The sequence below is a fragment of the Octopus bimaculoides genome, chromosome 6, assembly GCF_046866305.1.
Source record: "Octopus bimaculoides isolate indiv1 chromosome 6, ASM4686630v1, whole genome shotgun sequence".
NCBI classification, from domain to species: domain Eukaryota; kingdom Metazoa; phylum Mollusca; class Cephalopoda; order Octopoda; family Octopodidae; genus Octopus; species Octopus bimaculoides.
Genome location: NC_142933.1, coordinates 117,152,991 through 117,170,215, shown reverse-complemented (window position 1 = coordinate 117,170,215; position 17,225 = coordinate 117,152,991). Strand labels below are relative to the sequence as shown.

At 37.1% G+C, this 17,225-nt stretch overlaps 1 protein-coding gene across 1 annotated transcript; it reads right to left on the bottom strand.

The window, feature by feature from the left end:
• Window positions 1-1,185: 1,185 nt before the first annotated feature.
• Window positions 1,186-11,776, bottom strand: LOC106883423 (uncharacterized). Its single transcript, XM_052968558.2, has 5 exons — window positions 11,533-11,776; window positions 9,895-10,233; window positions 7,602-7,695; window positions 5,395-5,579; window positions 1,186-3,796 (listed from the first exon to the last, which is right to left on the bottom strand). Exons 2-5 carry the CDS (start codon window positions 10,141-10,143, stop codon window positions 3,647-3,649), a joined length of 678 nt encoding a protein of 225 aa, XP_052824518.1. The 5' UTR covers window positions 10,144-10,233; window positions 11,533-11,776; the 3' UTR covers window positions 1,186-3,646.
• Between the last annotated feature and the right edge of the window lie 5,449 nt (window positions 11,777-17,225).

Here is a 17,225-nt window from a genome sequence, read left to right as displayed (position 1 = left end):
CCCAGCATGGTCGCGGTCTAATGACAGAAATAGGTAAAAGATAAAAGATAAAAGATAATCACCAAAACATATGATCAATAGGAGCGGGGCCGGCTCCCATAAAAGAGGTGTTGCTATTGCTACGCATATAGGCATCGTAGACTGCATCCAGAGAAGAACCACTGGACTGATTGGTATAAAATCATTGATACGCTCCGGCCTCTGACCCACAGACGTGCTCCGGCCTCTGACCCACAGACGTGTTCCGGCCTCTGACCCACAGACGTGCTGCTTCTTTTCTCTTGTTTTTTTCTTTCTTCTTTCTATCGGTACACTAATGGAGCTTCGTTCAAACGCCCACGATTCGCTTGTCCCTTTACCCCTCATCACTCTTATTGTGTCCAACCCCATCGGCTCCGCTCTAACCATTTTGCTGAATTGTTAAATGATTTCGGTCAAGATGGAAAAGGCGCAGTCAAGAAGAAAGAATTGAAAGCTCGTTGTGACCAGCGATATAGTTTGGTCAATACGGTAAACAGTCATAAATGATAAAAAACATCGTTTTGTTTTATAAGTGTGTACTGAGATCAATTTTCCTTCACTATTCGATAGAAAGTACAAATCGAGTACTGAGTGTTGATGTAATCAACTTACTCATCCCCTCAAAATTTCGGGCCTTGTACCAAAACTTGGAAAGAGAATTAAGTTTTAAATCTAAGAGAAAACATCTGAAAATGAAAGTATCGAAAGTGCTGGTGTTAAGTAGGAATAAGCACAGTCTAAACTGTTTGGGCTCCGATGTTATGACACCTTTTCATGTTATGTCAATGTCTGGCAAAAGTAACTGTTGTAAGTTTTAGGTGTTTAGTTCCAGGTGAACTCTGGTCAAGCAGAGTTCCAGTCGTAGCCATCGCTTATTTTCAGACAATATATCCAGAACTACATTACCCAACGTATTTTTCCTTTTGTCTAAATCGTAAACTATGGCTTCATGAGAAATTTAACTTAACTACTATTTCTATCAAGTTCATTAACCGTATAGAGTCTCCTTGCTGCCCCGTTTAAAGTGTAATAACTTCAGCCAGGAAGAGAATCTATGTCGCTGACTCGATTAACCAGGAGTTTATATTTGTTCCAGGATATTCAACTCAAATTTACAAAGTAAATAAATGAATAAATATATAAATAAAGCAAAACTACAAAATATTTCACTTCAATATTTTATTATATTTTCACGAATATGTATTAACAATAGTTTGACTCGGTTCCGAGTGACTTAAAGTTTCGTGGGCGCATAGGATACGTCCATCTAAAAATAAAATATTCAAAAAGATGGATTTAAGATATTTAAAGGTGCCTTAGTAGAGTGTCAGCCGAATGTTTTTAACTGATAACAGAGAGAGAGAAAGAGAGAGAGAGAGAGAGAGAGAGAGAGAGAGAGAGAGAGAGAGAGAGAGAGAGAGAGAGAGAGAGAGAGAGAGAGAGAGAGAGAGAGAAAGAGAGAGAGAGAAAGAGAAATGGATATACAAAAAGAAATATTAAAATTTTATCTTCCGTATATACTAAGAGACACGTGTTTATCGCAAGCAACTGGTTTGAAATATTGCAAACTTAACACTATCGTTAACTCTCCTTTATCGGTTACCATTACTGGCATATGAAGGTGACATTCAGTAGAAGGAGATAGAGATGAGGTCTTCTAACAACGTCACTTGTGGAAGTGGTTTAGAGTCGCAATCCTAAAGCACTTACTAAGATCTCTAATGCAAGAGACACGCACTTCTGACCTTGCAATAGGGAATATCTCGAGAGTATTGTGCTTTGCCTCGGCTGAAGAGAGACTTGGAAACAGATTGCTTGTGCAAGTATAGTCGATCGACACTCTGCATACCGGACACCGGTATCAGAGATCATCAGAAGAGAATATATGTTCGGATTTGGCAAAACAAAGTTTAACTGGAGGTGAATTGAACTAATATCATTTCAAATTTTGGCATAAGGCCAGCAAGTTCGGGGAGGAGGGGGGAGGTCGATTACATCGGCCCCCAGTAATCAGCTGGTATTTATTTTATCGATCTTGAAAGGATGAAAAGCAGAGCAGACCTCGGCAGAAAATTCCGCCAAGCACTTTGCCTGTCGTGCTAAAAGTTCGACTGTTACTACGCTCTGCCTAAGGCAATGAGCTGGTAGAACCGTTAGCACGCTGGGCAAAATGCTTACCGGCATTTCGTCTGAGCTCAAAGTTCCCCGACGGCGACTTTACCTTTCATCCTTTTGGGGTCGATAAAATAAGTACAAGTTGAGCATCGGGAGTCGATGTAATCAAGTTTCCCCTTTCCCTGAAATTGTTGGCCTTGTGCCAACATTTGAAATCAGTATTACGCTCTGTCTAAGCCCAAGACAATTGCTTGCTTCTCTGATACTTGCTCAGTCAAGTTAAGTCAACGAAGTATCAGCAGAGAGCTTCGTATAATTAAAAAGTTAGAAAATACTGTGGATGCTTCATCTATTGACCTATAAGATTGTTTGAAATGACCTTTAACTAAATTGTCACATTTATATGCAATATCGTTGTCGGGATATGAAGAATCTTACACTAAAATTTGAATGCAAAATTGAAATCCATCCATCTATCCATCCATCCATCCATCCATCCATCCATCTATCCATCCATCCATTTCTACCCAAATATTCCTAAGAGGGTCGTGGATATACGGTCCTGAGACACCTTCACCATAGATGAAAAATAAGCCAAATCAATGTAATCTATGAATCTTTGTGTGTGTGTGTGTGTGTGTGTGTGTGTGTGCATTTTCTAATGCTTGGAATACACGCACACCAATATACATACAAACACCAACATACATACATACATACATACACACTCACTCCTACACAAATCAAAGAAAATATGAAATATATCTATGTTACTGTTTTAAAAATTCAATCTTTACTCAAGAAACAATTACCACCTACGCACGCACAGTCACTCACAATCACTCACTCTCTCTCTCTCTCTCTCTCTCTCTCTCTCTCTCACACACGCAGACTCACACACGCACACACACACACACACACACTATCACTCTTTCTCCCCCCCCCACACACACACAATCACTCACACACACAGAGTCAATAGCATGCTATGTATATGCACACACAGGCGTACATATACACACACATGTGTGTATTCATACTGTGATGTATTAAAGAAATCGGCAATGAATTCACTGTATGAAAAATGCCTCAAGTGTATTCCACCATACACATCACACTGGTATATAAATGGTTTCAAATTTTGGCACAAGTCCAGCAATTTCGTGAATCAACTGGTCCTTATTTTATCGACCCAGATAGGATGAAAGGCAAAGTCGACCTTGGCAAAATTTGAGCACAAAACGCAAAGGCCGACGAAATGCCGCCATCCATCTTGCGGTAACGATTCTGCCAAATTAATCGCCCTACGTTGGTATATAATCACAAGCTCATTTATACACACGTACATACATACAGCACAATGCCAAATACGCATGCCAGCATATTTTATTTTATAGCTTGCAGACATACAATTAGGTTTTTATCTAAAATAAAATATATATCCCACCCAACAGTAACTTCTGTGTCTCTCTAATTACATATTGTCTATAACAGTTACACTTTGATTTTGTTAGAGATCTTTGTTGGACAAGCTCTGTGCCTCTGTCAGCTGGTATTTCTTTTCTATACCAACCAGACCACAATCCACGATTTTCACAATTGTAAAAGGAACTGCGGTGTCCTTGTGAGACTTAACATTTCCGATTTTTTCTATAACATTCTGCAAAATATAAAAAAAAAGAAAAGAAAATATTATAACAACCTATAGTATTAAATACAATGTTAAAAGACATATTAGATAAAGTAATCTGCAATATATTATTCCTAAATGTTTTTGATTATGTTTGTTTCCCTCGATCAAAGTCGACTTCGAGTTAAGCTACAACAACGATTATTCTTAGCCTTCGGATTCTGCGCTGACCACTTTGGCGGTGACGAGATAGTTTACATACACTACGGGCAAATGGTAAGCAGTTACTCTTTTATTCTTTTACTTGTTTCAGCCAATGGACTGCGCCATATGGCGGGCACCACGATGTAGAGTTTAGTTGAAGAAATCGACCTTTGTCCATATTTAAAATTATTTATGCCATCAGTCGCTTTTTTTTTCTTACCAATCGTCAAGCAGTGGGAAAATAAAGACTAAGATACACACGCATACATACATAAATACATACATACGTACATACATACATACATACATACATAAATACATACATATGCATGTACTTAAGTGTGTATATTCTTTTAATCTTTAACTTGTTACAGTTATCTGACTGCGGCCATGCTGGAGCACCACCTTTAGTCGAAAAAATCGACCCCAGGACTTATTATTTGTAAGCCTAGTATTTATTCTAGCGTTCTCTTTGTCAAACCACTAAGTTACGAGGACATAAACACACCAGCATCGGTTGTCAGGCAATGGTGGGGGACAAACACAGGCACACAAATACATATGGATCTTTTTTAAAACGGGGGCCACATTTTTCATTAATGTTTTACGTAGTGCTTTTGGTACCGAAAGACTTTCAAACTTCGTATACTTATCTATTTTGTGTTATAGAACAGAAAAATATTTTTGTATTCGAATTTATTTCATGTAAAAAATTGTCTTATTTCGATAATTTCAACCAATCACTGACAAGTATTCAGTTGTTTATATTTACTCCTTTGGCTGATTAAGCCATAGCTTCGTTTAATTTACTTTTTTCATTTTAAATTTGCTTTTTTCATTTTCTTTTTTTTTTCTTCGTTTTATTTGCTTTTTTCTTTTTAAATTTGCTGTTTTACCCTAACCCTAACCCTATCACCGATAGAATTGTTTCAGAATCGTTTGTTTATGTAGTCGGCACTTAATGTATATCGGCTGAATGGACGTCAGTGATTGGTTGAAATTACAGAAATACGACAACTTTAACATGGAATAATTTAGGGATTTCTTTTTTTTTAAAGAAGACTAAGAGAAAAAGATGTTTTATATGACACATTCTACCAGTGTTCCAAGTTTCAAAGTGTTTCGTTAATGAAAAATGTGGCCCCCGTTTTAAAAAAGATCCATACATATATATATATACATATATACATACATACATACATACATACATATATATGTGTGTGTGTGTGTGTGTGTGTGTGTGTGTGTGTGTGTGTAAGTATGTATATGTGTAAGTATTTATATATATGCATATGTATGTGTGTGCGAGTGTGTGAGTGTTTATGTATATATATATATATATATATATATATATATATATATATACACACGCGGGCACACACACATATTAAATGGAAACAAAATACAAAATATTTACTACTTACCATTCCTTTGATGACTTTCCCGAATACAACATGCTTTCCATCCAACCATCTGGCTTTGTTCAGAAGAATAAAGAACTGAGAACCGTTTGAGTCCCGTCCGTGATTAGCCATAGAAACATAACCAGCTGCTTTGTGGCTGAGAATGAAATCTTCGTCATCGAATTTATCACCATAAATAGAACGACCTATACAGAAAATATGACACCAAGTTTTATTATAGAAGTGTTTCTATAGCATAATTCGAATTTATTCTGCTTATGCAGCACCATTACAAACCAGTAGATAGTTTATACACTATCTGTATATACTTCAGAGCAGCGATTTCGATTCTATTTCAAAACTGACACGAGTACTCAACATTGATAAGCTGCAACTACGGTGAAATACGTACTTGTTGCTCTCATGATCACTTCTGGGGCGATTCCGTTTCGCATATCTCTGAAGTATATTGTGTTTTTTTAAATACTATATATCTTTGTAGGGATTTTCCCGGACGGAAAGCCGCAACTTCTGACGTTTAAGCAACACATACACACGTTAAGTATTTTCTACTGATAATGTTTATATTACAAGCAGTTCTTATACATTTCAAGAAACATTTTGCAAGCCGTTTGGCTTGATACAAACACTCTTATCATCTTAATTCATACCATTTCATCAGGCGGTTTCCAATATCACTGTTATTGAAACTTCGACTGCTCACTTGGATTTGATTCCTTAGTGACGATATATAAATACGCTTGTCTAACTTGTAACTTTTCGTTCAATTCATAGCTTTTAAAGATTTTACAAAGGTTTCTTGCTGAATCGACCCAAACTAAATTAAATCCTGGGTTCGACGTGCTCTTCTAAATCCCTAAAAGGCGTTTAATTACACAAACCAGTAAAAGAATAAGAGTAGTTTTTCCTATATAAAATGCTTCTATATATTATAATCATAGCTGGTTTCTGCGTTTTTAATTTATGGTTATTTTCCTAGAAATGTCCTGTTTTATGGTCATTGACGTGATAACACACAAAGTCAACCCTAGAAGCATTTGGACTGCGAAAGTAATAGATACAAGCGGTCTAGTTGCAGTAGAGTTAGATACTTTTCTAGTATGAATTAATATTTTATCAGTAAGTTTATTGATTAATTGTATTCGTAATTTCCTATATGGGAAATGTTGTATTGATAATTTAATATGATATCAGAGTATATTGGCATTTTATGAATGCATGAATATATGCACGCATTATTGCACATCTTTGCATGTGTGTGTGTGTGTGTGTGTGTGTGTGTGTGTGTGTGTGTGTGTGTGTGTGTGTGAGAGAGAGAGAGAGAGAGAGAGAGTGCGTGGACTAGTGGCTAAGGTCACGGCTTCGAGTCTTGGACTAGACAGCGAGCTGTGTCCTTGAGCAAGGTGCTTTGTTTCATAATGCCCACTCATCTGAAAATGAGTGTCAGCGGCACTATAAGGACTGGTGCCACATTCAGAGAGGAATCTTGTACTCTCAGATGTTCAAACGCCATGAAAATGGAATAAGCCCCGATCTAATGGTTCAATAAACTCAAGCAGAAGTTAACTATTTTCAAACTGACATACATACATACATACATACATACATACATACATACATACATACATACATACATACATGTATGTATGTATGTATGTATGTATGTATGTATATATAAAATGAAAGACCAAAACATTAGGCATCACTCGAAAACATTTAATTTAGATAGAGAATATAAATAGATAGAGTCTTTTAGAATTGTTTCTAGAATAGCCAATCATGTGGATCGTGACATTGAGTAAGGCTTCCATAAGCTAGGTATTCCGCTATCGGGAGAGAGATGTGAGAAAAATATAAAAATAAAGAAACATCGCCAGTTGGGGGATAATAGTACTTTCCAGTTTGACAAAAACTAAAGAAAAATCTGAGTGAAATAGATATGTGTTGCAGTTCCATGATCGGAAATAATAATAAAGTTATAGGTAAGGACCATTAACAGTTTCCAATGAGAATGTCTGACACATACATACACAAAAATACCAGTTGAAAACTGGGGTCGATGTAATCGACTATCCCCCTCCCCCAGAATCGCTGCCCTTGTGACAAAATTTGAAACCGTTACTCATACTCTGTACACAAAAGAGAATTTATATTCACACACGAACATTCACGCATGCGTAAATATAAAATATGTAATTGTAGCTTACCTCCCGTGCCATCTCCTTTTGTAATGTCTCCCATCTGAATGACGAAATCAGGGACGATTCGATGGACGTTTGTGCCTTTGTAATGTAATTTTTCCTGTGAATATATTGCAAAGAAAATGGTATAAAAGCAACTGCAATAATGGCAATTTTTAAGGTAAAAAAAAAAAACAAAAAACATCAGAGGAAACCGATGAGAATCTGTTTTGTCGGCAAATACTTTAACGGGTACGGATGGCCCCCCCAAAAAGGACGTCCTTAACCGCGGTTCGCGGATCCTCCTGCCCGCCATTCGTTTCACCCTTAGTTCTAAACTTTGCCAGCTTGAAAATATTGACGGAGAGACTGAATATGATCGACGCCCACCCAGCACTGTTCCAGTTAAGATACTGCTTCGCCATGCCAAAGCTATTGTATACCCTCCGCAGTGCCCCTTACACAGCCACGTACCTCCCATCTAAGAGGAAGCATGGCAGTCTAAATGTATGCGTAATGAAAGCGAGGAAAGATAAATATCCAATACTTTAGACTTAGATCTTTATCGAGGAAAACAAAATAGAGTTCTGTGCAAAAACTCCATACAGTTCAAGCTTTCACAATTCTGCTTGAAGATAATCTCATGAGATGATATTTAAGTGGAGAATTATCCTTCACTTGTATCAGTCACTGGACTGCAGCCATGCTGAGGCACCGCATCAAAGGATTTAGTCGAACAAATCGACTCCTGTACTTACATTTAATTCTAGGATTTATTTTATCGGTTTCTTTACTCGAACCGCTACGTTACGAGGATGTAAACAAAGCAGCACCGGTTATTAAGCGGTGGGAGAAGAGAAATATAAGCACAAAGTCACCACACATGCACGCATACACATACACACGTATACATACACACGCATATACAACGGGCTTCCTAACAGTTTCCGCCTACGAAATTCACTCACAAGGCGTTAACCGACGGAGGTTATAGTAGAAGACACTTGCTCGAGGTAACGCAGCGTGGGATTGAACCTGGAACCACATGGCTGCAAAGCGAGCTTCTTAACCACGCAGCTACGCCTGGCAGCCATTACATATATATCTATATATAAGAAAAGGGATTCAAAGAATCAACCAGAATCCGAAGTAAGCTACCAGCCTGGCGCGTGGCTATCGAGAAAGATTATGGTTACGGCTAGGATGTAACCTTACCATCTTTCTGAAAATCCAGGAATCGCAGTGGTAGAGGGTATGTATAAAAATTGACCAGTTAATAGGAGCAAAGTGGGAGAGAATATGGTAATTCCGCTAGTTGACAGCTTTTACGCAATCTTTTGGTTACATAAGCGCCACATCAACCGTCACGCATCTATAAAAGAATATATGTCTATATATCAATATACATACATACTTACATGTGTGTGTGTATGTGTGCGTGTGTGTGTGTGTGTGTGTGTGTGTGTGTTTGTGTCTGCATTTGTTCCCCGCCACCGCTCGGTGTTGATGTGTTTACGTCCCCGTAACTTAGCGGTTCGGCAAAAGTGGCCGATAGAATAAGTGTCAGGCTTAACAAAAAAGAAGTACTGGGATCGATTCATTCGATTAAAGCAAATGGTTCAAGGCGGTGCTCCAGCATGGCAGCGGTTTAATGACTGAAACAAGTAGAAGATAAAAGATGTATATTATCTCTTACCGTTTATTTGTTCAAGTCGTTTAAACTGCGACCATGCTGGGGCACCACCTTGAACAATTTTAGCCGAACAGTTCGACCCCAGTACTCAATTAAAAAAAAAGCCTGGTACTTGTTCCATCGGCTTCTTTTGCCGAACAGCTAAGTTACAGGGAAGTATGCATGCCAAAATAGGTTGTCAAACAGTTGTGACACACGCACACACGCGCGCACACACACGCGCGCACACACACACACACACACACACACACACACACACACGCACACACATATGTATGTATGTATGTATGTATGTATGTATGCACAGGCAGACAGATGGACAGATAGATAGATAGATAGATAGATAGATAGATAGATAGATAGATAGATAGATAGATAGATAGAATGGAGGTTGGAAAGGAAAACTGAATGAAAATGTAAAAAGAAATAATTAACACACAGAGAAACAGGAGGAAAAGAAAAACAGAAAAAAAATAAAAGATAAAAAAGGAAACAAAGAAAAGAAGAAAAGTAAGGAAGAAAGGCTGAAAAAATGGACGATATAAAGCAAGATAAGAGAAAAAGAAAATGAAAACCGGAAGACAAGTATGACAAAAGATAATGAAATGAGGGAAGATTCAAACGTACTTTTCCTCGGTTGTATCCTCGTGTGATAGCAGCGAAATTGGTGACAGTCATTGGCGCAACATCTCCAAATAATGCAATCACTACACGAATTACGTCATCGTCGTTCGAGTTGGTAAAATTCTTGATGAGGAAATCAAACCAGGCTTCCTCTGTGACAGTATAGTTGGGATTTGCTGAAGTAGTTTGACTCGATAGAAAGAAAACCAATGTGAATAAACAGGATTTGATCAGTATCGATTTTGTTTCCATTATTGTTTGTTCTTATTTCTCTTTTACTTTTTACGTTTCTTTTAATGTTTATTTTCGTTATATTTCTATTTCTTGAGGAATGATGGAAATCTGGAAAAGGAAACAGAAAAGACAAGATGAAATCTCTATAATAACACGGAAGGAAAAGTAATGGGCTGTGTTAACTAAACTGGTGCGTTGATAACTAGTAATAAACTTAAAACCAGTTCGAATGTATTTGAAAGATATTTGAACCTGTAAAGGCTTTTCGCTGCAGTTTGTCGTGGAGAAAATAAAGTTCTCGCTAAAGACAAAAAGGTGTTAAAACCCCATAGTCAGCTCAGAGTGCACTCTGTTGGACTGGTAGATATAGTTCGAACTCATTTGTTCTCTTCTGCACCGTATGCCAACAGAGACAACGTTGAGCTGATCAGGAAGAAACACTTCCTTTATGGTAACTCAAAAAATATTATTTACTGATAGAGCATATTGGTTGTCAGATCGGAACAAATACGTGAGTAGATGTGCAAAACAGTTACGGAAAGTATATAAACTTCAGACTAGTTCAAATATGCATGAAAGGTTAAAGGCTTTCCCCTGCAGTTTGTCGTAGAGCAAAAATTCTTACATAAGACAAAAACATTTGAACTGATCTTAAGTTCATATGACCAAAAGAGTGATTGCAAAATTCTAGCCTCCAAGAATGAGAACGTCCTCCGCAACAAAATGTGCTCCGACTCCATTAGAATCTATGGCAGAGAAAAAAAAATACAGCATGGTACCTGGTACCGACATATGATTGTACATACTCTTGTACAATGAAAAATAAAATTCGTATGACAATTTCATATCCAAATGAACTGGTTCAAGGAACATAGAAAACCTGACATTGCAGTTGTCAAAAAAAAAGAAAAAAAAAACTTTCGGATATCTCAAAATTGACGTTGATATTCTTGAAGACCAAAATATTGATCATAACGTAGTCTATAAGATTACTAGTAAGTCAGAGGCATATTTGAAAACATAATAATCTGCATGAAATTATATCATTATTGAGAAAAGCAATATATATACACACACACACACACACACACACACACACACACACACACACACACATACACACACACACACACACACACACACATATATATATATATATATATATATATATATATATATGTATATATATATATATATATATATATATATATATGTATGTGTATATATATATATATATATATATATATATATATATATATATATATATATATATATATATATATATATATATATATATATATATATATATATACGTGTCTGCATTGTGTTGTAACCTCGGTGAAGACAATTTTACCTTGCATAATGCAAGAATATAAGACAGTACACGGAAGGAAAAAAATCACTTACCTTCTGATTACCTTCTGATTCGATTTTTTGTCTCTTCTCAACAGAGGTTGTCTAAGTAGTCTTACTGAGGAAAAGAACACGATAGTTCTTTATAAAGAAGTGATAAAAGGTAATAGTGCCACGATATCTAGTTGAATTCTTACCCAATCAACATCATTACACCTGTTTCATTGCTGAAAAAGAGCCACGTAAGTTCAACGGTTATAGAAATAGAACAGTTAATTTGTACATGTGGACAAAATATGATATATTTTAACGATTTCAAAGGAGACATAAATAATTTGGGAAGGATGAGGCATCAAATAAGCCAATCGGTGTGATATAAGAACTTTCTCACCAACAAATAAAGAAATCATCGTGAATCAATGAAATCAATTGATTTTCGTTGACAACTTGTTTTATAGTCATTGATTCGGAACAGTTGTATAAGTACTCAGCTCGATATTTCAACTGAAAATAAACATTATTAAGTATATTTCAAGTGAAAACAAACATTATATTTCTAATGAAGACAAGCATTATTAAATATAATATTAAGTATAATTATTTCAGCTAACTCCAAACATTGTAAGATATAATTATTTCAGAAAATACAAGCAAAAACAAATATTATTAGATGCAATAATTCCAACTGAGGACGAACATTACTAAAAATAATGATTTTAAGGGAAAACGAACATTATTTAATACAGTTATTTCAACAGAAAGAAAAATTTTGTTGAACATTTTTCAGTTGAAAAACTAAATTTTATTGAATATAATTATATTTCAAATGATGACAAATATTATTAAATATAAATCGTTTCACCTGAAAACAAACTTTATTAGATATAATTATTTTACCTTAAAACAAACGTTATTAAATATTATTCTTTCAACTGAAAACAAACATTTAAATAAGCTATTCCACCAAAAAGCATTATAGATTATATTGTTGGCATCATAAGAAGTTAGAATGTTCGTGAGAACGTGAAATAATTCTTTTATTTATTTATTTATTTATTTATTTATTTATTTGAACTGTGATACTCGAATCAGATAAAGTTACACATAATAGCGTGTAAATAGCCTGTTGGATAAAAAAAAATGGTCGAAGGCTTCTCGGGGGACTTCGACTTTTTCTACCCCAAAACCAATATTTATTTACACGCTATTATTTGTAGCTTTATCTGATTCACCCACCAAATTATAATCAGATACATTTATTTCAACTGGAAACAAACTTTATCAAATACAATTATTTCACAGTCGAATATTATTATTCCAATTAAAAACAAAAGTTTTTAGGTACAGTGACTGTAACTGAAAACAGATAATATTAAATTTGGTTTATTGAACTAAAGACAAACATCCAAACATTATTAAATATATATTTTCCTTCTATTTTAATTAATTGTGTCGCAACTACCAGGATCTACACAACAGGAAATTAACTGTTGCTCCTTTAGTACAAAATAATTCGTCTATTACAGTGCACCACAGCCCTTTTCCACTTGCGGCACACTTATATTCTTTTCAAAATTCAGCGGCACACCTGAACTAAAAATATAACTAAAGGTATAGGAGAACAAATTATATTCAGGGTACACTGCGGTACACTTAGCATCGTCTCGTGGCACATCAGTGTGCCGCGGCATACCGGTTGCAGAGCACTGATCTATTACAGGTATTATTTTTTCTGTAGACTACTTAGTAGATATTATCTAGGTGAGAGATGAAAACAAAAACTTATCCAGATACAGCAGAACACCTGTTGGACCAATGAGGATGCCTGTATGTGATCACACACACACGCACGCATACACGCTTACACCTTCACATACATACATACATACATACATTCACATATACATACATACATACATACATACATACATACATACATACATACACGCATGCATAATTTACCTTTGTTGCTTTTGAACCGTCATTTCTTCTGACACACTTTCGGTTTTCTGACTCCTGTCATTTTCAGCAAGACTTGACACAGAACAACGCAAATGGAGGGAAACATATTCTCGCGAGATTCTTTTCCTCAATACTGAGTGGCACTTTTATGATAGTTGAACTTTGTCAAAAACTTTAACAAACCCCCAGATTCTCCCGAGCTACGTTTCTTCTTTTTGTCCACAGGCTTTCATGTGACCACTCAATAAAAAGCTTTGTTGCTAAATTTTCATGCAATGGAAAATTCTGTATTTTCTTGATGTATTTTGAGCTCCAAGCTCTATGTCAACGATTCCTCCATTTTCTAAAAGATATATTTGACGCTGTAGGAGCACTATTTCCATTTGGCGGAACTGTTATCCATCTATACGTGATTTGGCTAGTGTAACCAACCGCTTTACCTCGCGCATAGATACACACTGCCGCCTATTACAAAGTCTCGGGAAAATTTTAACCAGTCCCATCCGAGCCTCCAAGAAAGTCAGACGTAATTTGTCATGTCGCTGTTGGAGCTCATCTCTACCACGTAGACAATATCGAAGGAAGAAACACTCTAGAACTAAATAACTATTTATGGACTGCTCGAACATTTATCCTGTCCACATTTTACAATATATAATAACAGTGTCACATGTTATTTATGCTGCATACACCTTCTTCTGGATTTGTGACCCTACAACGAGTAGCTCGAACTTTTCTTTTGTTCACGTAGGACACTGTTATACCATACCTCTGTGTGTTTTTGGTGCATCTTCACTTGTCTTTATGGGCGACATCATCGGCACTGACGGAATAGCTCTTCAGGATATTCCTCCACCTACTTCTTTGCGACAGCTTCGACAGTTCCTTGATCTTAATTATTACCGCCGTTTTAGTCCACATTGTGCGGACCTTCTGTTTCTTCTTTCTGATCTCTTACTGAATAGAAAAAAGAAAGACGAGCCTATTTCCCTTGACCCAGTTCATCTTGAGGCATTCCTCAAAGTTAAACATGCGCTGGCTAGCGCTTCTCTTCTCACATATCCCGTGTCTGATGCCCAGCTTTTGCTGGTCGTGGATGCATCAAATACAGCTGTTGGTGCAGTTTCGCAGCAACATCACCAGCAGCAAGCACAACCTCTCGCTTTCTTCTCGAGACAGCTTAAACCAGCCGAAACCCGCCATAGCACGTTTGGCCGTAAACTTTTGGCTATGTACCTGACAGTTAGACACTTTCAATACTCACTTGAAGGTCGCCAATTTACGATCTATAACGATCATCGTCTGCACTTCGTTCGAAGCCCGACAGATATTCGTCATCTAGATTTTGTTTCGCAGCTTACCAATGGTATTCGTCGTATCTCTGGTGCACAGAATGCAGCGGCAGATGCTCTCTCTCGCATTCGTGTAAATTCTTTGTCACCACCTTCAAATATCGGCCTCCATCTTCTTTCTGCAGATCAGCCTCCCCTAGAGTCGATCGATCTTGCTTCACCAGAATTTGCGACGTGTAAATTTAAGTACTTGCTTGTGCCTACTTCTGACACACAAATATTATGTGACATCTCGATAGATAAACCACGTCCTCTTGTTCCAGAGACCCACCGTCGAACTGTTTTCCACACTCTGCATCCCGGAACTTCAACCACGGTGAAACTCATTTCGGCTGGATTCTTCTGGCCAAATATGAGACAAGATATCATTGCTTGGTCACGTTCATGACTTTTCTACCAAAAAGCTAAAGTGCATAGGCACATTCGTACTCCTCTTGGTATGTTCAACACCCCAGACGCTCGTCCGAGTCACATCCATATCGATCTAGTTGGACAGTGGCCAGTTAGTCAAGCTTTTACGTATCTCCTTACGTGCATCGACCGTTTTATATGTTAGCCGGAAGTCATCCCTTTGTGTGATATTACAGCAGAATCAGTAGCGCGAGCTCTGGTATCGGGTTGAATATCGCGTTACGGCGTTCATACCACGATCACCACTGACCGTGGTAGGCAGTTCGAATCCCACTCCTTCCATGGGCTTTCGAAAATTCTAGGCGTGCGGCGCATTCGGACTACTAGTTACCATCCAGCTTCAAATGGTATGGTGGAACGCTTCCACCGCCAATTGAAGGCTGCAATGCGCGCTTATCATAACAGCGATAGAGCGAGTATCTACTCATTGTTCTAGGCTGCCGTTCAGCAGTCAAGGAGGATCTTGGATACTCTTCAGCGAGGCTGCTCTACGGAGAACCGTTATTCTTAACAGGTCAAATGCTGGCCCATGTGAACTTTTCCTCCCAAGATTCTGCTCTCTACGTCAACAGACTTCGTTAGTATTTCACCAATCTTCCGCTGATGACCTCCCGACAACAAACTATTACATCTTCGGTCCCGAAGGATTTTGCTTCGTGGACCCACGTGTTTCTTCGCAATGACTCTATGAAAAGTCCCCTCACATACCATACACAGGATCTTACTGAGTCCTTTCCAGCACTGATAATCTTTTCACCATGGACATTAAATGGGAAAATTGACATGGTAAAACGAGCTTTTATAGACGCTCTGACACCAAAGCCACATACCCCGCTCACATACACTGTTCACCACGAAACACAAGCTACATCTTCGCATTCATTACCTTCACAATTGCACACCCCGTTCCCGCCTTCATCTACATACATCAATCCGACGTGCAGTGGTCGTCGTGTGCACTGGCCCGCCAAGCTGTGCAAAACTATTTATATCTGAACTGACTGATATAGTGCAGTCTGTGAACTTGCTTTAACACATGGAATTCCTTTGTGCATGTTTTCGCTTTTGCTTTGCAGTGGTTATTTTTGCCTCGCTTTTTCAGCATTTTGCATTTTCTTCTTTTCATTTTGTATCATAGTTAACTAATCTTCTTGTAGTTTCTTTTACCCAAAGCCAGGAACTTTTCAGCACCGCCTCGTATAATGCAGTAATCTGCCTAATAAAACATCGTCTTGACTCTTTCCTTCATAGAATCGCTGGCCTCAAACCCTGCAACAGACTGGCGTTCCATTCAGGAAAATGTGATCTTGGAAACTGTATAACCGGCATTATGAGTTCTAAGGCCCAAGAAAAAAAGAAAGAAAAAAAACGAAATCGTCGAAATAGATAGAAGGTATTATTTGTGTCATCTGTCAACATACGACCAACGTTGAAATAATTTGTAAGAAAAAGTAAAGTCTTTCACAATTGATATATAAATATGTAAGCCAACTAAAGACCTTCGCTCAACCTGTTAGAAATAGAAGCCGTTCAAATTACAGTTTATAAACAAAACACTGTACAACGTGGTTGTATTATACAAACATAACTGTATCTGAAGTAAAGCATTTGATCATAAAGTCATCATGATCAAGCTTGACATGAGGCTAAAACGAGAATAAAATTCAATACAATGTGTGATTTTGTTTTGGCGATCAAATAAAAGCTACATTATATAACATCTGGTGAAAACTGAAGTAAACATTAATAGGAGACAACCATTTTTACCACGGATCATGAATGAACAGCAACTACACAGAGGTTTCTGTGCTAGTTCAGAATGGTTTTATATTTTTAGTCAAGAAGCTTTTGTTAACTTAAGCACTATGTCATCTGTTTCGATACTGAAACTAAGACAATTGGACCAGTATATAATAAATTGATTATATATTATATACTGTATTAATTCTTATTCATGTTGTTGAAATCTGAATTCGAATTGAATAGTAACAAATACTTACAAGTGTTCTAGTGTATGTGAAC